This window comes from Trichosurus vulpecula, chromosome 9 (assembly GCF_011100635.1).
Source record: "Trichosurus vulpecula isolate mTriVul1 chromosome 9, mTriVul1.pri, whole genome shotgun sequence".
NCBI classification, from domain to species: Eukaryota; Metazoa; Chordata; class Mammalia; order Diprotodontia; family Phalangeridae; genus Trichosurus; species Trichosurus vulpecula.
Window position 1 is genome coordinate 179,213,472 of NC_050581.1, and position 23,443 is coordinate 179,236,914.

The 23,443-nt window shown below is 39.6% G+C and overlaps 1 protein-coding gene across 1 annotated transcript in view; it reads left to right on the forward strand.

Annotated features, from left to right (window-relative positions):
* The window catches only part of LOC118832306 (cadherin-related family member 3-like), a 97,250-nt gene extending 74,200 nt beyond the window's left edge, over positions 1-23,050 (forward strand). The window contains exons 13-20 of the mRNA XM_036739670.1: positions 4,056-4,288; positions 7,670-7,841; positions 9,051-9,295; positions 14,152-14,351; positions 15,733-15,752; positions 15,838-15,902; positions 17,156-17,204; positions 22,911-23,050. Of these exons, the coding sequence (XP_036595565.1) occupies positions 4,056-4,288; positions 7,670-7,841; positions 9,051-9,295; positions 14,152-14,351; positions 15,733-15,752; positions 15,838-15,902; positions 17,156-17,204; positions 22,911-23,050 (1,124 nt within the window). The remainder of the gene's footprint in view (positions 1-4,055; positions 4,289-7,669; positions 7,842-9,050; positions 9,296-14,151; positions 14,352-15,732; positions 15,753-15,837; positions 15,903-17,155; positions 17,205-22,910) is intronic.
* The last annotated feature ends 393 nt before the right edge of the window (positions 23,051-23,443 follow it).

Genomic DNA, 23,443 nt, shown 5'->3' on the forward strand with positions numbered 1-23,443 from the left:
TGAGTGGTAGGCTGATGACTACAAGAGGCTTTTTTGGGGGATGAAATTATGAAAATCTAAAATATTTAAAGTAATTTTCTCTGATAATATGGGACACCCACCTGAATCTCTCATTGATGGAAAGCTTCTGGGAAGAAAAAAATAGAAGGAAAGGTTTCCTTCAGCAGAAATTGTTTAAAGGAAGTAAATGAGAATCATATCATGCTGGGCTATAAGTCTTATGGGAAAACAGGTTTCATTTACAATAGTTTTTGATGAAGAAACTTGGCAGCCTTACAGAGGGTTTCATAATCACTCTATTTTAAACTTTAGCTAGGGATGCTCAAGATAGCTCTTAGTTTTTATTGAAAGGTTAATTTGACACCTACAAGAGAATATAAGTTTTCCAGTATATTTAACCGCATGTTGAATGTGAAAAAGACACAATCTCTGCCCAGGACTGCATGAGGCAGATTGGAATTTTAACCTTTATTCCTTTGCATACATTTATATAAGGCATACCACATTGAAGATACTTAAAAAAATCTTTCAACCAACCAAGAGGTTGGAATTTCAGTGCTTATGGTTTGCAGCTTTGGGCAATTGTTCGTTAGTAGCGTCTGACCATTTTTGAGGTATTCATTTTGTTTACTGAACTCCTGATGACTAGAGGCTTCTCCTCCAAGGCTACCTTCTATTGACTCTGAATGTAAATTATTTATGCAATTCACATACATTCAGTTGGTCAGTAAACATTTATTAAGCACTTACTACGTTTAAGACAGTGTGCTAAATACAAAAAAGGGCAAAAATAGTTCCTGCCCTCAAAGAGCTTACGTTCTAATGGGGAAGATAGCATATTTGTAAATAGGAACAATTATGATGAGCAGCTAGATGGCTCAGTGATGGAGTGCTGGGCCTAGAGTCAGGAAGACCTTAGTTCAAATCTGGCCTCAGACACTCACTATCTGTGTGTCCTTGATGTCACAAACCTCTGTTTGCCTTAATCTATTGAAGAAGGAAATGGCAAACCACTCCAATATCTTTGCCAAGGAAAGCCCATGGATAGTATTGGCGTGCTATGGTCCATGGGGTCATAAAGATTCAGCCATGATCGGATGACTGAACAACAATAACATATGTGAAACATTCAAAATAGATGAACGTTACTCAGAAGAAAGGCTGTAGCAGATGGGGAAACTGGGAAAGGCCTCTTGCCAAAGGAGGCATTTGAGCTGAGTTTTGAAGGAAGTTGGGGATTCTAAGAGGTGGAGGTGAGGGGGCAGAGTATTCCATGTAGAGGGAACTGTTAGTGCTAAGGCAAAGTGATAGGAGATATTGTGTTGTGCATAGGAAACAGTCGGTTGGAATACGGCAGGATTGTGGAGTGCATAGAGGAGTGTAGAGTATCCCTCCCCCAAGAACTTTATACTTAATCTTAGAAGTTATAGGGAACCCTTGGAAGTCATCCTGTGATTTAGAAAAATCATTTTGGCAGATGAATGGAAGCTATATTGGAATGGTGACAGACAGGGAGCCCATTTAGGAGGATATTTCAATAGGTTAAGCAAGAGGACATAAGTTCTCAAATCTGGGTGGTCATTCTGTGAGAGAAGAGAAGGAGATATATGTGAGAGCTGTTGTGAAGACAGAAATGACAAGATTTTGCAATGGAGTGTATATATGATGTGAGGGAGAGTGTGAAGTTGAGAATGTTACTGGGGCTTTGAACATTGCCAGCTGGGAGGATGATGGTGCCCTTAGTAGTAAGAGGAATGTTTGGAGGAAGGGTGGGCTTTTTGGGGAAAACAATGAGGTCTGTTTTGGACATGGTGAGTTTGGGATGCTTAAGGCACATTCAGTTCTAAGCTCGTAGGGTGCAGGGGCTGTTTTTGCCTTTTCTGTGTATCCCTATGACTTAGCACAGTGCCTGACGATAGTAAATACCTAATAAAAAGTTGTTTATTGATTAATTAATAACAGTTCTTTGGAAATGATGAAGCAGGTAACAGGGATCTCATGAAGGCAGTGGCTTCTTAGGAGCAGGAGGGCCTGGGATGGCACATAAAGCAAGTCACCCTATGACACAGCTGTCCACTGCTGTTGAAGGTTCTTGAATTTCACTCCAAACAATTAATGTTGAGTGTCTCTTAAATACTGGCACTAGAGCACTAATTTATTCATTTGGGGCAAAACCAGTTGAGCAGGGGGAGCCTGGGGTGGAAAATAGAGACATTGGCTATGTAGAACATTGTCTAGACTGAGGTACAGTTCTCCTGGGAGAGGGGGAAGCCTCTATAGCTGTCAGGGGAAAGCAGGCAGGTGGCAGGATTTTGTGGCTGGAAAGGCCATTGTTGGTGGCACAGTCAGGCAGAGGATTATGACACGAGGAAATGGTGGTTATTGCACCCCCAGAAGGAATCATTGCACCAGAATGGAAAAATGCCCTTCTAGATGTTGACATTCCAGAGAAAAATCTTAGTCATTATGGCTGGTACTGGTTGTTATAATGAGGTTGTTACAATTTCACAGGATGGGGTTTAGGGGATGTTCATGGAAGACTAGTATGTCTGGTGTGAAGGCTCCTGAGCCCTTTTCAAGGCTGCTTTCCACCTTTGGCATCTACCTAATATATGTAACTCTCACCTGTGGCTACAAGAAGCTGTGGCATGTGCAGTGACCATACCCTGGTAAACCATTTCATCAGACAGGCTAAACCCAGCTGAGGGCAATTGAGGGGTCTCAAACATGTTGGTGAATTAGGGGGGTGTCTACCCCAAGCATATGAAGACTTTCCCTGGTGAAATGGGCAGATGAGAACAATTTGTTCCCATGACAGGACAGCAGCTGAGGCAGGAACTGTGGAGCACTTAGAATCTGGTTAGATACTGAAGAAACCAAAGTCATCCACTATATGTTGAGCCATCACCAGTCATCTTGACTCTGTCTTGCTACTGGACTGTGATGACTCTGGAAGACAGAGTGAGGCCAATGACTTCGTGCAACTCTGCCTCACTTAAATTCAATTTATGCATGAAGCAAAAGACATCACCCATATCACTTTGCCATTTTTACCTATCTCAAAGTCCTGTGGTGAGAAGCAAGTGACAAAGCAGGAGGTGCAGACACACTGGGAGCTCTAGTCACAACCCTGTACACAGGTGGCCCAGGCCATAGCGTCATCTTCTCCCTGGAATCAGCAGTGGGATTCAGCAGCCCCCTGAGTGTTTGAGCAGCCTTTTAGGGACCGCATTGCTCACCTCTGGGTGTGAGGAAGCAACTAGAAAAGGTGCCCTAAAAACTGTCTGCTTTACCCAACCCTGGCCTGCTTACTGTAGCAGGTAGGGATCCCACCCTGTAGTTGAATGTACAAAAACAATTGATTGTGTGACATGGGAGACACTGGCACAGGCTCAGCATAGTGTGCCCTCATCAGAGAAGGTGCTGTGCTCTATGAGCAAAGCAGGATTGAAGTAGCTTAAAAGAAATGAGAGATGTGCAATTTTAGAGAATCCACCCCAAATGTTCACATGGACTATTGTGGCAGAGCCTTCTGAACTTGTGTTGGTCTGATCAGCCACAGTTGGATGCATTGTAACTTGACTAACATAGTGATATCATTTTGGTTCTCTTTGAGAATGAAGTGCAACAGCCAAAAAAAGACAAAACTCATCTCCTAAAATTAATCATCCATAGCCCAATGGGGTGGAATATCCAAAAGTTATAATAACAATAGCAAAAACTCACTTTTATACTATGTTTTCAAGTTTATCAAATCTCTCTTTCTTGAGAAAGTCTGGAAAGTCTACATCCTCCTTCTTGACCCACGTCATTATAGCTATGTTGTTGTAAAGAGATGCGAACTCCTCTTATTTCATTTTTAGCTATGCAAAGCTCATGTTTCCAAAGACGCTTCATTGTTCAAAATTAACTTTTGGTTCAAAGTTTGGGTCCTCATATTGGAAAACTTTTCTGCTATTTGCTATTAAAGACATAGCTTCTAGATCAATGACACATTTGGTGAGAATAAATGACTTTTTAATTAAAATCACTTGTCACGAAGTATTAACTTACAGCCTTCTATGAAGTTGGAAGAGTGACTGCTTTTGATGAGGACAATCCACTGAACTGTTTGAGATACAAAATAATCAGAGGTGACACTCAGATTATTCGACGATTCTGGATTCATCCACTAACTGGAATGATAGAATTGACCACCCGGCCAGACTATGAATCTGTGAAGCAATATAACCTCACCGTAGAAGCTGTGGATTGTGACCAAGCTCAACCACGAACAGCTGTTACCACGGTAAGGAAAGGAGAAATATAAACTTTCTTAAGTATCATAGATACTGGATAAAAAATGAAAAGCATTGCCTGCCCTCAAGGAGCTTCCATTTTAATAAGGAATAAAGTATTTGATTACAGTAGAATGTACATTCATTCAAGGCAAGGAGTGTTTCCTTTTTTTAAATCTTGGGATCCTTAGTTTAATGTTAAACTCAGTATTTTGAAAATAGGAAATTTTAATATTTGTTGAGTTGAATGGAATAAACAAAAATAATATGATTTGAGGAAGAAAACACTTAGAAGCTGGGGAGCATAATACACAGCCTAACATGTTGGCGAGAACACTGGTTTTGGAGCCAGAGGATTTATGTTCCAGTCCAGACCTATTTAATAACAGTGCAACATTGCAACGTCATTTCCCTTCCATGAGCCTTAGTTTCCCCATCTGCAAAATAGAAATAAATAATATCTGACATGCCTCATAGAATTGCAGTGAGGAAAGCATTTCTTAAACCTTAAAGTATCATAGAAATATGATTTATGAGTATAGTTAAGCTAACTTGATAGCTTACTAGAAGAGAACCAAAGAGTTAAGGTCTTCATTATTCATTCCAGTTTAGAAGACTGTTCCAAAGAGCCTTGACTAAGCTTTTTCTGGTCTCTGACATTTAAAAACTCTGAAGTCACTGACGAGAAGTGAAACTAGAGGGAATAGATTCAGAATATTTTTTACCATTGGCTTCAGTGACCATCTCTATAATATTGTACCCAAATCTAGATCTCCATTCTTTATCTTTCCCCTGAGCTCAGAGTCACCTATTCAACTTCCCATTTGACACCTGTATGTATCACAGGGCAGCTAAGTGGCACAGTGGATAGACTGCTAGATCTGGAGTCAGGAAGATTCACCTTCTTGAGTTCAAATCTGGCCTCAGACATACTAACTGTGTGACCCTGGGCAAGTCACTTAATCCAGTTTACTTTGTTTTCCTCATCTGTAAGATGAGTTAGAGAAGGAAATGGCAAACCATTCAGTATCTTTGCCAAGAAAACCTCAAATGGGGTCACAGAGAGTCAGACATGACTTAAAAATGACTGAACAACAAGAAATGTATCATAGGAAAGTAATATTCCACATGCCCAAAACAGAACTCATCATTGTTCCCCTGAAACCCATCTTGTTCTAACTGTTTTGTAATGTTCTAACTTCCTTGTTTCTGTCAAGGACAACACTTTTCTTCCACTCACCTAGGTTCACAACATAGGAGACACATTCAATGTTTTACTCAACCATTTGTCAGGTCTTGTTAGTTCCATTTACTTAGCATTTCTTGCATCTACCTTCCTCTCCCTACTCTTATCTTAACTACTTTACTTCATGTCCTCGTCATCTATCATCTTTGTCTTTCTCCATTACAATGTAAGCTCCTCAAGGTCAGGTTTTATCTTTTTTGTTCCTATTTGTGTCCCCAGTGCTTAGTGCAGTGCCTGGCATATAGTAACTGCTCAATAAATACTTCCTTCTTCTCTTTCTTCCATCCTTCCTCCTCTCCTCCCTCTCTTCCCTAACTCCCTCCCTTCCTCCCACATCTTTACAATCTAGTCTCTATACAGCTCCCAAATCGGTATTCTTAGTCAAGAAGATCAGGAGGTCCAACCACATTCTTCCTCTGTTCAAGAAACTTTTAGGTCTTCCTCTTTCCTTTAAAATACAAATTTCTGCTTGCCATTTGAAGTCCTTCATAATTTGGCTCTATTGTGAAACAGATTCTATCTATCTATTTCTCTCTCTCTCTCTCTCTCTCTCTCTCTCTCTCTCTCTCTCTCTCTCCCTCTCTCTCTCTCTCTCTCCTCTCTTCTCTTCCATGCTAGTGATCCATTGTTCTCCTTAACACAATCTATGTTCTAACCAAATTGGCCCACTTTCTGTCCCTTGCATGTGACATTACCTCTCCCACCTCCATGCTTTTGCAGAGACTGTCTCTCATGCCTAGAATATTCTACTTGCTCCCCTTTGACTCTTGGAAGATCTACTTCACTTCACAGCACAGTTCAAATGACACCTCCTTCAAGAAGTCTTTCCCGATGATCACCTTTGTTAATCCTTCCTCCTCTAATCATTGTATATATCCTATATTAACTTGTCTGTGAACACATGCCCTTACTAGAAGGTAAGCTCCTTGAGCGCAGGCATGATCTCTTTTTGTATTTTTATGTCTATCACCTAGCACAATACTTAGCTTATAGTAGGTGCTTAATATTTGCTTGTTGGATTGAACTGAAAACATCAAGCAAGAAACTAAAGCACTTTACAAAAAGAGCTTTTATTTGGTAATTCCCCTAGCAATTTATCTAAGCTATTAAAATTACAGAAAATAAACACATCCATAGAGTATGCTTGCTGATATAATCAAAACAAGCTTCTCCTTTGTGAATATTATAGAGAAAATCATTATTTATCCAGGAGGTAGGCAGATAACCTTTCTAGGTTGGCTAGTGTTTGATCACTGACATTTTATAATCCTTGATATTTTGATCTTTTCCATGTAAATTACCACAGTTTTATGATATTTTAATTAAGAAAGTATGAGAGCAGCTTCTAATTATGGTCATAACCCATTCTGAAGTGATAACTTATCATCAGCATATGTGCTTGATATATTTCAGACTTTGCCTCGGAGGTAATCAGCCAAATCCAATGAGGCGAAGCAAACAGAAGATTTGCTTGTTATTAGGCACAAATATTTAAAGAGCTTAAGGTTCATGACTTTTTTTGGGGGGGGCAGAGAGTTCTTTCACCATTTCTTTTACTAGTACTTTTCTATCGATATAAGGCAACTAGTTGGCATAGAGGTCAGCATGCTGAACTTTGAGTCAGGAAGACCTGAATTTTCAGGTCTTTAAATACCTACAAGCTGTGTGATCCTGGGAGCACTATTAAATGTCTCTCAGCCTCAGCTTCTCATCAGTAAAATGAGGACAAAAATAACCCTTACCTCATAGGGTTGTTGTAAGGATCAAATGAAATTTTATATATATATATATTATATATATAATATATAATGCATATATACATATATATGTGCTTTGTAAACCTTAAAGTACTATTTAACATTAACTAATATTATTAATATAGACTGTTGGAACCTCTATAGGATATTTTAATGAATCCCATGTCACTTCTCCTTGATGCCCAGGGCAAGGTAGATCAGTGAGTGACAAGGAAGCTGACAGATTGAAACCAGATTCACGGTGTATCTTGCATCAAAATCTCGAAGTTGTTTTTTTTTAAATAAGAATTCCAGACAATCACCATCTACCCACATGTTTATTTCTGGTTTTGTGTATAAATAGCCATATGATGTGGACATAAGATTTCTTTCTTTTGGATTGCTGACAGGTTACAATTGACATAAAGGATGAGAATGATGAAGCGCCTGTCTGCAAACCATCTAAATATAAGGCAGTCATTTTTGACAGTGTTGCTGCTGGAACAAACGTTAACGGCTTCAAGCTGAGCTGCCATGACAGAGACTCACGAGATACTGAAATGCGCTTCGAGATAGTTTCTGGTAGGGGATTTTAGCATGAATTTTTAAAATGAAGGTGAATCAAGCTGGCTACAAATGTAACTACATTCTAGTAAATAATCATATCGCTTTAGTTAGCTAAGTATCTAATTTGGTAAATAAGATATTATTTAATTTTCTCAATGTACTTTAGCACCTTTTAAATATGTGTCCAGCAGAATTCCTTCTATCATGGAGTGATATTTCATAATTACTCTGTCTTTTAAAAAACTGAACCTCTGCAGAAAAAGCTGGGGAGTTATATTTCAAGGTTCTCAATGTGCTTTCCATGGTGCTAACTTTAAAATGTCATCCATACAAAGTGATACTGTGCACTCTGGATCAGTATGACTGATGCCTTGATCTATTTTTCTGCAGAGAGATTTGCAAGGAGTCATCCCTACCCATTGTGATATAGTGTACGCATTCGCAAGATGACTCATGAGAGTTAAGGGGTACAGTCTCTGGTCATAGATCACAATGAAACTCACTGACCACATGTAGAGGAAACCCTAGTAGCATGATATTCTAACCAACTGGACCAAACAGGCATCTAGATCCCAAATCAGGTTCTTGTAAGGCTGAAATAAGAGAGTTTAATGTTCAGGAGGAAGAAGTTTATAGTACTAACAGTAGAGTACAGTACATAGTGAAGATGTCCATGGTGCTCAGTCCCATCTGCCATATTTTAGGAAGGATTTTGATAAGCTGGAGAGTATCCAGTTGAAGGTAACCAAGACAGATTAAGTTCACTTCATATGAAGATTACTCAAAAGAGCTATTTATTTTTAACTTGAAGAAAATGAGACTTTGGTTGGGAAAGGGGCATGACGATTATTTTAGGTATTTAAAGGGTTGCCACTTGATGAGTCATTAAACTTATTTTACTTGGTCCCAAAAAGCAGAACTAGAAACAACAGTTGAAAGTGGAGGCTTGGTATAAAGAAAAATTTCCTAGTAATTATGCCTTGCCTAGAATATAATGAGTTGGTTCAGGAGGTAATGGGCTCCCCTTTACTGGAGGTCTTCCAATGAAGCCTGGATGACCACTTATGGGGTCTGTTTCAGTTATAGATTGGACTAGATGGCCTCTGAGGTCTGAGGTTAATGTGACTCTATGAGGTCACACATATTTCTAGGAAATTCAAAAGGGTAAAAGATTAATTTGTATGCTATTTGGACAATCATCATTACATTTTTTTTCTTTTTAAGGAAATGATAAACAACATTTTGGATTTGATCCTACTCGAGGCTCAAATACCCCAAAGCTAATTGTGAAAAATCCTTTTAACTTCAAGTCTAGGGAAGATTTTCGCCAGGACTATCATCTTGTGGTACACATTATTGATGACAATTTACAGCATGGCCAAGTCGTGTATCCCCGAACAGGGACTGTCATGATAGATATTTCTGTGACACGGCAAAATACACCAGCTCCTCCAGTCACCAATTTTGAAGTAAAGTATTATAGAATTTAATTATCTGGGACTGAAAGGGTCTGTTGTAGAGGGATTCATCTTCATTCAATAAATATTTAATAAGTGGCTACTACATGCACTGTTCTCTGAGGAGGGCATAGGGATGAATAAGCCCTTAAGAAGCTTATAGCAAGGTAGAAAAGTGATGATGGGGACAAAATATTAGAATGTGATAAGTTTGTAGAGGAGCTACAACCAAAGCACTATGAGAGGTAAAATAATTTATTTCTTGTTCAGTCATTTTTCAGTTATTTCTGACTCTTCACGACCCCATTTGGGGTTTTCTTGGCAAAGATATGGGAGTGATTTGTCATTTCCTTCTGTAGCTCATTTTATAGATGAGGAAACTGAGGCAAAGAGGGTTAAGTGACTTGCCTAAGGTCGCACAGACCATGAGGCCAGATTTGACCTCAGGGAGATGAGTTTTCCTGACTCCAGGACCAGTGTTCTATCAACTGTGCTACCTAGCTGCCTAAAATAATTTAATGAAAGTAAAATAGTTTAATATTTTAATGATTATAGGGAGGCATCAGAACCCCCAAAGTTATAGTTAGAAATGGACAGGTTATACATAGGTGCATTCCCTCTCCCTATTTCCAAGTTATCAGGTATACATACATATATACACACGTACATGTACATACATACACATATACATATATAATCTCTCTGTGCTTATATTTCTGTAAATGTGGTTTATAGCAATAATTAATTTACATAATGATTTAAAGTTGGATTCAATGATGTTCAACAAAAATTTAACAAGTACTTATTATGTCCCAGGCATTGTGCTGAATGGTGGGGCTACAAAGACAAAAATGACCTCAAAGAGCTAATAGTCTACTGAGGAATATGATGTGCATAGATAAATAAACATAAGGAGTGCTAAATTGGGAATCAGAGGACCTGAGTTCCAGTCCCATCTTTGTCTCTTACTAGCTGCATGACCTTAAGCAAATCACCTAACCCTCTCTGAGTCTCAGTTTTCTCATCTGTAAAGTGAAGGGGTTGGACAAGATTTGAGGTGACTTATAGCTCTAAATATGTAATTCCCTTTAAGAGGGAGAACTAAAAACTGGGGAAAGCAGGAAAGGCCTGATTTAAAAGGTAGCACCTGGACTGGGTTTAAAGGAAACTAGGGTAGAGGCAGAGGCAGCTAGATGGCTCAGTGATTAGTGTACTGGGCCTAGAGACAGGAAGACTGGCTTCAGACACTAGCTGTGTGACCCTGGGCAAGTCACTTAGCCCTGTTTGCTTCAGTTCCCTCATCTGTAAAATGAGCTGGAGAAGGAAATGGTGAACCACTTTGCCAAGAAGCCCCATATGGGGTCATGAAGCATCAGACATGACCGAATGACAACAATAAGGATAGAGGGGAGGAGAGACTATATTCCAGGAATGGGGGACAGCTAATGCAAAGGCCAGAGATGGGAGAGGAAATATGGTCTAGGCTACAGTGAGTAGCCTCATTTGACTGTAATGGAGAGTTTGTGAAGGGAGAGAATATAAAAAAAGACCCGAATTAGGCAGGAGCCAGGCTGTAGAGGTTTTAAATGACAGGTAGAGGAAAATGCCTTGGATACTTTATCTCATGTAAGATTGATTGTAACCCTGTGAAGTAGATATATCTCAGGTATTGTGATCCTCAGTTTACAGGTGAGGAAGCTGAGTTTTAGGAGCTGTCCATGTTCTCACAAGTGTCTGGGACGGGGGTGGAGTGTTCAAATTCAGGTCTCCTTTTGATCTCAAGTCCAGCACTACACATGCTGCTGCTCCTATATTGCTTCATCCTGATGACACCAAAGAAAAATGCTGGGGAAGCATTGACATTCTCATGTGAACAGTTTTACAAAATAAAATTCCTCCCCCAAATGGGCTCTGGATTTCATTTTTTTTCTATGCAGTCTCACCTATCTACTTCCCACCAATTACCATTCTTGTGAGTTTTCAATCGTACTCTCCCAGCTCTATTTTCAATCATGTACTCTCCTCTCCACTCATTGTGCCTCTTTAGAGACTAGTTATGTCTCTGTGTAGCTGATAGAATATGTCAACTTGTGATCAGGGAATATAGTACATGGGTGGTAGTGGAGCCAGTAAAGACAAGCATAATCAACTTTCTGCAAAAAGTCAATGGTAATTAGTTTTTATCACATATGGATATAAATAAGTCAATTGTCAGATGATATTTAGCAAACTTTGCTGGAACGGCAAGAACTGGCATTCCTAATGATTATCCTGAGGCAGAGCAAGATCTTGAAGTGCCTTCTTAATCATTACACATTGAGATTAACTATGTTCTATATAGTATTGCCATATTTTATTTCTTGTAATTTTGGCAATCCTTATTTGAAACACACAGATGTTTGTAACCCTCACCCTCTCAGAATTTTGCCTCAAATTTTACTGAAAAAATTGAGGCTAAACAGTGAAAGGTCTCTCTTCTCTCCTCTCACATTACTCAAAGACTTCACACCACTATCTTCCTCATCGTTGTATCATACGAAGAGGTGGCCATTGTCCTTGCCAAGGTAACCCCCTCTCCATGCAAAAGTGATCTCCTTCCTTTCTGTCTTTTCCAAAAATCTCTAATGGAGTCATGAAGAGTCAAACATGACTGAAAATGACTGATCAGCAACAAGTCTGTCTTCTGACTATATCATTCAACAGAAACTTCCCTTTCCAGAGTTACTAATTATCTGTTATTTGTAAAATTGAATCCTCATCCTTCTTGACCTCTCTGCAGTGTTTTACACTGTCCATCACGCTCTTAAGGATACTAATTTCTCTCTATGTTTTTGTGACCTTGCTCTCTCCTGGTTCTTCTCCTACCTATCTGGCCACTCCTTCTCAGTATTCCTGGCTGGATCTTCATCCAGGTCAAGCTCACTAACCATTGGTGTCCTCCAGGGTTCTGTCCTAGGCCCTCTTCTCTTTATGGAGTTTTTTCCCCTTGGTAATCTCATCTGTTCCCATTGATTCAATGATCATATATATGCTGATGATTCTCAGATCTATTTCACCATCCCTAAACTCTTTCCTAACCTCTAGTCTTCTATCTCCAATTGCCTAATGGACATTTCAAACTGGAGGCATGTCTCATATAGTACTAATTATCTTTTCTTTAAAACTCTCCCCTCTTCCTGGCTCCACTATTACTGTTGAGATCACCATGAACCTCTCAGTCACCCAAGCTCACAACCTAGGTATTACCTTTGACTCCTCACTCTCTCACACCCCCCCCCCCATATCCTCATTAGACTGTGAACTCCTTGAGAATGATGGGTTTAACAGTGCCTGGTACATAGTTGGTGCTTAGTGAGTGCTTGCTGGCTGATTGAGACAACCAGAATATTTGGTTGACCATACCCCATTCCCCAGCTATGCTAGGTTTTCATTATGACATATGTATGTGTATGTATGTATGTATACACACATATATGTATATATATAATCACTTGCTATGTTAATGCTTATACATGGCCTAAATACTTTGAACCTTAGTGCCCTTTGAGCCCACTCCATCATTCTGCCAACATCAATGCAGATGTGGAAGAGAAATGCACAGGATTGAAAACCTAAATGTATTTTCCTTTGTTTCATGGGTTGCCATGGCCAAATAACTCATTACGAAATGGTCAGATTCCTAGTGATGGGACTCTTTTACTTAGGTAGGGCTGATCATTGGAAAACAGATTTAATATATCACCAATATTTGAAGCCTTTCTTACATGGTGAAGCGTAGAACCTACCAGAATTGCGTCTTGCTAGCATTGCCCTTGAAGACTTTCTCTGCACCAAAATGAGGCCCCAGAGTAAAATTATCTCTGTCTGCCTCTTTCTGTCTGTCTCTCTGTGTGTGTCCCTCTCTCCGTGTACATATGTATACATACATATACACATACATAATATGGATAAATGTAAAGTCTTACATTTGGGCTGAAACAATCGATTTCAGAAGAGTAAGATAGGGAAGGCATGGTTTTTTGAGAAGGATGTAAAGGGTTTTGTGGATTGCTAAGTCCATGTTAATCAATAATAGACATGGCAACAATAGCAAAAAAAAAACCCAACCCAATGACAACTTGGTCTGTATTAAGAGAGGGCGTCTAGGACCAAGGAGATGATAGCCCCATGGTACCCTGCTCTGGTCAGATCACATCTGCACTACTGATTTTGTTCCGAGCATGACAGTTTGGAAAGGACATTGATGAGCTATAGAATGTCCAGAGGAGGATAACTAGGATGGGGAAGGGCCTTGACTCGATGCCATATGTAAATTGGTTGAAAGACCCAACTTTGTTTAGCTTGTATAAGAAAAGACTGGGTGGGGATATGATGGTTACCTTCAAGTATTTGAAGGAATGTGATATGGAAGATGGGTTAGACTTACTCTGTTTGGCCCCAGAAAGTAGAATCAGGAAGAATGAGTGCAAGATGCAAAGACGAAAATTTAGTGTCGATGTGAGAAAACTTCCCAAGTTTGCGGTGAGAGTTAGCCACAATGAGAATGGGCTGACTGTGGCTGTAGTGGGCCTCCCAGTTTGGAAGCATACAAACAGATTCTGGGTGACCACATTTCAGGTTTGTTGTAGTGAGGATTCCTTTTTATGCATGAGTTTGATATGATGACTTACCAAATTTCCTTCCAACTCTGAAATTCTGTTGTGATATATATATATATATATATATATATATATATATATATATATATATATATCTTACAGATCACTGTATGTAGCTTGTCACATATAGATTAATCCTATTATATGTAAGAAAATACTGTCTGAAAACATTGCCTAATGCTTTGTATTCTTTGCTATATCATTTATCAGCAAAAGAAAGGTGTGACTGTTGTATACACATCTATAAACACATACAATGCCAATGACTGGTACATCCCCTTCATCTTTACACTGATGGCGGTTTTCCTGGTTGGGCTGCTTGCCTGGACGTGCTACCTTCTTGTGAAATACACCAGCATTACAGCCAGGTGCCAAAAGCTGACCAAGGAGCTCTCTAAGCCAAAAAGCAAGTAGGTGAATTTTTATTTGACTTCTGAATGAATAATTGCCTTTAAAGGCAGCATTTGTATGTTGCCTTGTTGGCCTCTGACAAAAGGAGCTCCTGAGGGTGTAGAAAACTTGGGTTTCTCTTTCAGCACAGTGAGTTTATACTCACAGTGAGTTATACCCACTCTTTATCTGGTTTTCAGTTTGCACATGAGTCCTTGAGTTTAGATTTGCAAGTATTGGGGAATCTGGGAAGAGGAGTCAGAGAAGTTCTAGTAAGTGGATGGAAAAGCTGCAGCTGCCTCCATTGCTCCTTATCTGAGAGTCTGGGAAGCCTGATGGGAAGAGCACTGACCTTAGAGGACACCTGGCTTAATTCAAGCTCTGTAAATTAATACCCATGTGGTCATGGGCAAATCACTTTACCTTTCTAGTCCTCATTTTCCTCATGTGTAAAATGGACATAATAATTGTGCCACTTACTTTAAAACTTCATAGATACCAAATTCAGTGCCGGAATGTGAGGCATTATGTGTAAAAGAATCTACTTCCCCTACTAAATGATAAGACAAAAGACACAAAAACGAAAACTCTGCAGGCATAATTAAAAAAATTAAAGCTCTTCATTGTAAGGCTCACATAAGAATTGATGGATGGGAAGGTTCTCTGTAAGGCTCTTTACAAATACAGAGCATTATGCTTGTCAATTTTACTGAAAATAGCTCTCCCTACACCCTCTATCCCTTAGAGGCAGAGCCTGATGGTCCATGAATCTAGAGCTAGAAAAAACCTCTGAGACTATACAGTCCAAATATCTCATTTTATAGGTGAGGAAACTGAGACCAAGGAAGATTAAAGGACTTGCCCAAGGTCACACAAGTAGTAAGCATCAGCAGAGAAATTGAAATGTTGATCTTCTGACTCTGGAGTCAGTTCTCCGGCCACTCCTCCATACTGAAGATGACGGTGATGATGATGATGATGGTGATGATGATGAAAATTTTATAGCACCTACTATGTGCTAGGCACTGTGTTCAGTGCTTTATAAATATCACCTCATTATTTCATAATGCCTTATAGGATTCCAAAGGCTTCCAAAATAAAGTTAGAGAAGACTTTTCATCAATCATACCCAACTATATATGGGAGGACATTGGCTACCATCCACTCTGGCTGCTTAATGCTAGTCTGCCTAGACCAATAAGAAAATTTATGTGTTAAGGGCCTATCTTTTAGCATTGGCATTGAATTGGCATTCAGACAGTGCTTCTTCCAGAAATTCTATTTCCCCCCATGGAGGAGAACCATGCTCACTATTCATGGCCTGTTGCATGAAAATGATCTTTGAATTTTGCTGCGATGGTGTCACAAACCTGACTTTTTTTCTAATTTCTTTCATTGCAGAGTAAAGAAGTACATAGCTGGTGAGTTGTTAATTACTGACTGTTTTATATCTGTCTAGAAGTCAGTCATCAGATTCCTACCTGATTAGTTTTCCTTGCCCAACAGGAAACAAAAATACCAATGAGGGCATGGTAACAGGAAGCAGACATAAACAAGTCGAAGTGGTAACTGTGAGTACAATTCTGGGAACCATAATCCACCACAGAAGTGATGGCATTTCATTGTCCCATTACTTTTTCATAGTGATGATCCCTGCCATAGGAATTATTTGTTATCTTCCTCTCCCCCTGCCCCCACATAACATGAATAGAATCAGAGAATTTCAATTCCAACCATGGAAATCATAGAGCTAAATCCAGGACCAAGTACTATCATAGAGTGATCCTTATAGAAGAGGATCCTCTAATTTGGAGTCTCATGGGGTGGGTGAAATTCTCACACCTTGTAATAGATTTTGGATAATTTATTAAATTATCCACAACCAATTTCAGGCAGGCAAGTAGAGTGTGTCAGTGAGGTGGGGAAGAGGTTTATGCCTGGGGTGTCTTTCTTGTCCTCTTGGAGTCTCTCCTTTTACTCTCATGCCATCCAAGTCCCTCTAACTTCCCAAACCACTTTGAGCCTGCTTTACCCCCATCCCCTTTAAAGCAGTATTTTATATTCTAGAACCTACTAACTCTTTCTCCTCAGTAAAAATCACTTAACCCACCTCTAAGGTCCTAGTGTTTGACTTGAAGTATCTGGTAAAAAAAATCCATATTAAAATGGGAATAGGTTAATCCCAAAAGGAAATGAAATTACATTTTAACAGGGTGGTTTAGGGAACATGAAGATTTTGGAGGTAGAATTGACTGGATTAAATTCAAGAAGCATTTATTAGATGTCTATTCTATGCCAGGCAACACGTTATAGAGGATAAAGGTCTGGCCTTGAAGCCAACAAGACTGGGTCAAGTTCAAGTTCAAATTCTGCCATTGACACATATTGGCTGTGTGAGTCTGTGCAAAGCGACTGATCTCTCTGTTTTCTAGACCACTCTTTAATAGTATAAATTGCAGAGGAAACTGCCAGCCTGCATTAGTAGAGGAATTTACCTTGCCTGGGAGTTCCCTGTAGCCATGAAGTCATAGGTTCCTATTGCTAGGTACTGAGGATACAAATTCGAAAGTGGAAGTCCTACCCTCAGGAGCTTATATTCTACTTAAACTTTGGGTGACCTTACTAGCATATCATGGAGGCTCTTGTCTACTCTGACCGCAGGGAGTAACCTCAGACTGCTCAGGAGGATAAGAAAAGATATGTGATGAGGGGCTCATCTTCTAGAAATATTGAAATTGCAACACTCCCTTCCCCCAAGACCCTAAACTCAGTTTATATCAAAATGAGAATTTATTTTATTGGTAATAATTTGTCCTTTTCTAAGGAAACAACTGTGTACAAGACAGTATTTGATGAAGAAGCAGTTGATCCAGGTACAGTGCATCCGATGTCTTTGGGGGTCAGACTCTCTTTGCCTAAATGTATTCTATTAGTTAGATACTTGTCATACCATGCTGTTCTCTACTTACCCAAGGCATTGTGACTAGCATCATTTAAGCAACTCTTTCAGGAAAAGTTTCTCTGATAGGAATTGAAGCTAGGCAGTGGTGGTATTCTGTCTTAGGAACCCAGGGGAGCCCTGGGAGCAAGTGAGTTACTCCAAAAGTAACTGGGCTGCCTTCCTAGCCAGTGGAGGTAGCAGCAAGCCAGGGTATCCTAGCAATGATGGCAACAGTAGCCAGTGGATGGAAGACTGGCCAGACCCTATTAGCTTTGGAATGATTTTGCTTACTAGTAGTGAGATGAACTGATTTATATAAAGCCCTGCAACATGGGGAAGAGCACAATTGCACTGTGTGGACACCCAGCAAGTTTTCTCTTCTGTGAGTGTTCCTGTGTGTTCTAGTCTAGTCTACTGTGGCCATACTGGTTTTCCCTAGGTAGGGAGCCTCTACTCACTAGAAAGGTGAATCTGTGATAGGCTAATTCAGGTAGAGACCCAGCTTCGTACTAAATCAATCAATTATTCAATAGCTACCTATTAAGCTCTTAATATATGCTGGGCACTGTGGCAAGTACTTGGGGATTCAAAGAAGAGACAAAAACTGCCCCTACCTTCAGAAAGCTTACATTCTAATGGGGGAATGTCACATGTATATAAACAAGAATATTCAAGATACAGAGAGTAAATGGAATGTAACTATTCCTTTAAGGGTACATTTAAGAGCCTCAGAAATTATACTGACCAAATTTTGCCTCCATGGTGCTAAATATTTCATGTTTTTCCTTTAAAAAATTTGAATTTGTATTTTCTGTTTTTATATCACCTTCATTTCCAAATATGTATGTATATATGCATGTATATGTGTATACATGCAGATATACACATATATTAAAAAATCTCAGTTCCCAACTGAGAAAGCTATTCCTTTAAACAAAGAATTAAAAAGGAATGAGAAAAAATCACTTTAGCAAAACTAACCAATGCACAACCCAACTCTAACCCTAACATTAATTCCTTTGGAAAAAAGATGATTGTAACTGGCCAAACTGATGCCTTCTCAGAAATATTTTACTATTCAGGGACTGTGACAATAGACCCAAGCTCAGTAGACTTTAACAAAGTGAGAGCAGAACAGCATTCTTCTGCCACACAACCTATTCTAGTGCTAAATAGAAGCTTTTCTTAGTAACTTTTTTTCTTCAGTGGATGGATAGCTTTGATCCACACAGAGGAGAGGTGTCTTGGGTAGCCCAGGATCCTATAACAAATACAAATTTTTGATTATGTAGTAAATTATTTGGAACCAAATAATATTTGGGTAATAGAGATATGTTGATCTACCAAATGGGATAATACATGCAATAATTCCCACATTCTCACTTAAAAAAATCAAGATTTGCTATCAGTGCGCCACATTTTATACATGTGAAAACTGAGACCCAGAGGAGTTAAGTGGCATCTCATAAGAGCGTAGCTCTAGAGCTAGAAGGAATATCAGGGGCCATCTAACCCAAACCCCTCATTTTACAGATGTAGAAACTGAGGCCCAGGGAAGTCAAGTGACTCATCCAAGGTCACACTAGTACTAAGTAATGAAGCTGGGGCTTCCATCTCCAAATCCAGTGTGCTTTCCACTATACCATAGAACCATATTAATTTGTTTGACTTAGTTTCCTCAGTTGTTCAGCAGGGAATTCGGACCAGAACCAGAAGTTCTTAACCTATTGTTTATGAACTCTTTTTTGCTTTTCTATACATGTTTTGGTAACTACATTTCACTATTACTGATTTCCTTTGTATTCCTATGCATTTCATTTGTGAATTTAAAAATATTACACTGAGAAAGGGCTTCATAGGCTTCTCTAGACTGTCAAAGGGATGTCCATGACTTAAAAGGGCAAAGAATCCCTGGATTAGAGGATCTTTCAAGTTCTCTAACATTTGGTGACTGAATCTATGAATAGGAAGAGAAGTTACTCTGCCACTGGAAATTCACGTAATAACATTCACCAAATCCCAAAGATGGCCGGATGAAGGAACATTAGCTGCTTCTACCAGGTCTGAGGGTTTAGATGAATTAGTAAACTGAAACTAACATTAAGTGAACAGGAATAAAAATACCCAAGTCCTAATTTCTAGTAGCCTGTGGCTACTAGACGTGGCTTCATCTTTTTATGACTAATATAGGAAGGGGGGGGTGGGGAAGATTTTGGAATAGGGGTGGAGTCCTAGAAGGGCTAGATCAGAAAGGCAGGTGACTTTGGAGGCAGCAGAGGAAACCAGGTAAAATCACACCAGGATGCAAAGTTGCTTTGAGTCCCTTGTTTCTTACTCAAATCCATCCCCATCTTGGAGCTCAATTGAGAGCTCTTTCTAAAGCTCTCCTCCCTCTTTTCCTTCCCATTCTTTTTCACTGTTCTTCCTTTGCCCCTTCAAATTCACCATGCTCCAAACAGAACTCAATATCCCTTTCCCTATAAAAATCTACCCCTCTTTTGAAATTCCCTACAATTGTGGAGGCAACTATTATCTTTCCAGTCTCCCAGGTTCACAACCTTGGTGTGATCCTCAACTCCTCACGCTTCCACACTCCACACATCCAATCAGTGGTCAGATCTCATTGTTTCTCCTTTCATTGCATCTCTTTCTTTCTCTCTTCTCACACCAGCCCTGCCCTAATTCAGCCCCTCATCACCTCTCACATGGATTATTGCAATAGTCTTTTATTTGTTCTTCCTGCTTCAAGTCTTTCTCCTTGCTAATCTATCCCCTGTAGACCTACCAGAGTGATTTCCTTTCCTGACCCCAAAGTGTAAGTGTGACCATATTAACTCCTTCTCAGTGAACCTTGGGAGTCCCTCCGTTGCCTCTGAGATCAAATATAAACTCCTTTGTTTGACATTTAAAACTCTTTCTAACTTGGCCCCTTCCTACATTTTCAGTCTCCTGAAACAGGAGTCCTTTCCATATACTATATGGCCCAGCATTGATGGTCTGTTTGCTGTTCTTCACATATCATGCCTTGCCTCCCAACTCTGTGTCTTTGCCCTGGCTCTCCCCCATGTTGGAATGTATACCCTTCTTTATCTCTACTCTCCGAATCCCTGGTTTTCTTCAAGATTCAACTCAAGGCCTAACTTCTTTATGAGGTCTTTTTGGTACCTCACAGTGACTCAAGCCCTTTTTATCCCAAATATCCTGGTATTCATTGGGTATATATTTTGCATGTAATTTTATGTGTGCCAGTTGTCTTACCTGTTAGAATGGAAGCTCCTTGAGGACAGGGACTGTTTCGATTTTTGTTTCTGTATCCTTAATGCTCAGCATAATCACTAGTACTTAGAGGTGATTGATAAATGTTGGTTGGTTGGTTGGTTGGCTGGTTTCTATTTATTCTTGACAAAGATTAGTTTTTGTCAGCATGAAATAATAATAACAACTTACATATGGAGCTTTATGTTTTATAAAAATGCTTTATATATTTATTATTTGATCCTCGTAACCTTAGGAGGAAGTTGCTTTTATTATCTTAATTTTACAGATGAAGAAACTGAGACTGAGAGTGGGTAAGTGACTTGTCCATGGTCACAAAGCTAATTTGTATCTGTAGCAGGATTTGAACTCAGGTCTTCATAGCTCCAAGTCCAGTGTTCTATCCATTATACTACCTACCTTCCTAGAACATCCACATAAAAGGCACAATGGAGCAACCATACCCACATAGATTGTAGATTTAAGAGCCATGAGAGACCTTAGAGGTCATACAGTCCAACCCCCTCATTTTACAAATGAGGAAGTAGAAACCTAGAGAAATTAAATCATTTGGTCAAGGTCACACAGACAGTTGGTGGTAAAACTGAGACTTTAACCTAGGTCCTCTGACTCCTTACCCAGTGTTCTTTCTACTGTGCCATGTGAGTGTTGAGTTCTTTCATGAACAGACAGTTTCCACTTGATTTAATGAAGACATTAAAGTGCAAATGAAAAAGTGCAATTGAAAACATTCATCCTACATAGACATCAGCTCTGACAGTCATAAGTTATGGTTGATGAAGAGGAAATGAAGTCTCTTTGTCAAGTCCATGCTTGAAGAATGTCATGGCCTTGGTTTTTGGAATGAGGATGAGATAAGTTTGACTTATTTTGAAACTGAGTCTAAAACTCAAAATTCAGTAGCCTACTCACAGTATCCAACAGATAATATTGACTTAGAGCGTAGATTTGTGTGCTGGTGGGGAGATGTGTTTTATGTCACTGTGGCTACCACTCTTAGAAGCTCCACCATTGGTGGGTGGGCAGATTAGGTTATTTAAGGTCCCTTTCAGTTAGGACAGACTTAAGCTCAAAGCTGTATTCCCCTTGGATCATGGTATCATGCATTTAGAGATAGTCGGGGGTGGGTGGGTGGTTAGAGCTCTTTAGTCTAGGTCTTCAATTTTGCAGATCAATTGATCGACAAGCATTTATTAAGCACTGTGATAGGTGCTGGGAAGAAAAAGATGGCAGTGAAATAGTGCTTACCTTGCCCTCAAGGATCTTGCTCAAATTCACATAGTGAGTAGCACATATTTGAACCTTGGTTCTCTGATGCCAAGTCCAGTGCTCTTTCTAGAACATTATACCATCTTTACAACTCTCTAAAATATATCCTAAAAGTCTTCACCTGTAGAATGAGGACTGTACCATGAAGGTCCAGCACCTCTCAGAGTGTGGTATAATGGGGGAAAAACATCCAGTGACCCTGGAGTTTTCAGATCTGGGTTCAAATCCTCCCTCTAACATTTACTGTCTATGTGAGCTTGGGCAACTCACTTGGCTACTCTCTCAGTTTTCTCATCTGAAAATGGGGGTAGCATGACCTGCCTCATATACTGCATATGGTTGTTATGAGACACTGTGGAATCAGAAGATGTGTGTTCAAATCCTGCCTCTGATGCTCGTTACTTGTATGTACTTGAGAAAGTCACTTTACTTCCTTGGGCCTCAGTTTTCTCATCTGTAAAATGAAAGACCTGGATGAGATGGCTTCTGCTGAATATTTCCTACAATGCTATATCAATAAAGCCTGAATCAGCATATTAAAATCTCATATTTATGCTCACAGAAGGAAACCCCTTCCAACCCCAGAAGTAACGAATGTGATTTCTGGGAAGGCTGTCTAACAATTAGTTCTGTCCCAAAGTGAGTTGGACCACCCCAGAGGGGGTAGATTCTCCCTCCTAGAAGTTCTCCAGGTAAAGGGTGAATGATCACTTGTTGGGCATGTTCTAATGGGACTAGATAGTCACATTGATCCCTTCTGCCTCAAAAAATGGGTGAGTTGTCTTTTTGCACAGGATTTGGAGCTATGACCATTTTCAGGACTAGCGACTATGCCTGCTTAGTTTCATGTCTCATAGACTGTGCCTCTCATTTTTTTAATCTGCCTTTGTTTTCCAGGATTGGGGGGGGGGATAAGCAAATATCCCAGGCCTTCTCCTAGGAGACTTATTACCTTAGAGGCCATCTGGAGCACTTCCGTGAAGTCCTTTAATGTCTATTCTCAATGTTTGCAATTTTTATATACCGCCCAATTTGGAAGATATGAACAACTCACTACCTACTCTTTCTTTGTTGTATGCTTTTTCTCTAACAGTCACAGGGAATGTATATGAATATAACAGCAAGTCTGGAGCTAGGAAATGGAAGAAGATGCCCAGACCACCAAAGGATCTGGTGGCCAACATACAGACTATCTCAGAGAAACTCTCTACTGATGAGCCTACTCAAGGATGACATAACACATTTACATCCCATTTTATAAATTACAAAGAACCTACAGAGTCTCTCTTGATACCTTTAACTACTATCTTTTGCTTAGTTGAATTACATATATTTTAAACTCTGTTCTCTAAAATCAAAATGTAAATTTCAGACACTTTCATTGTGAGTCCTTAATGCCTTCCAGCATGTGAATAGTCAAAATTAAAGCTGCTAGAGACAGGCTTGAAGGACTAAGTTTTAATCCTGAAAAGAGTTTTACCGATGGCAGCAAAATTCTCTTCCCATTTAATCAGCTCTTTTACCTTCTGCAGGACTTAACCAGGCATAGGAGGGGGAATGTACTTAGAATGATTCTTCTGGTTACTGGTAATCATTCAAAATGAACGATTTTTTAAAAGCTCAATT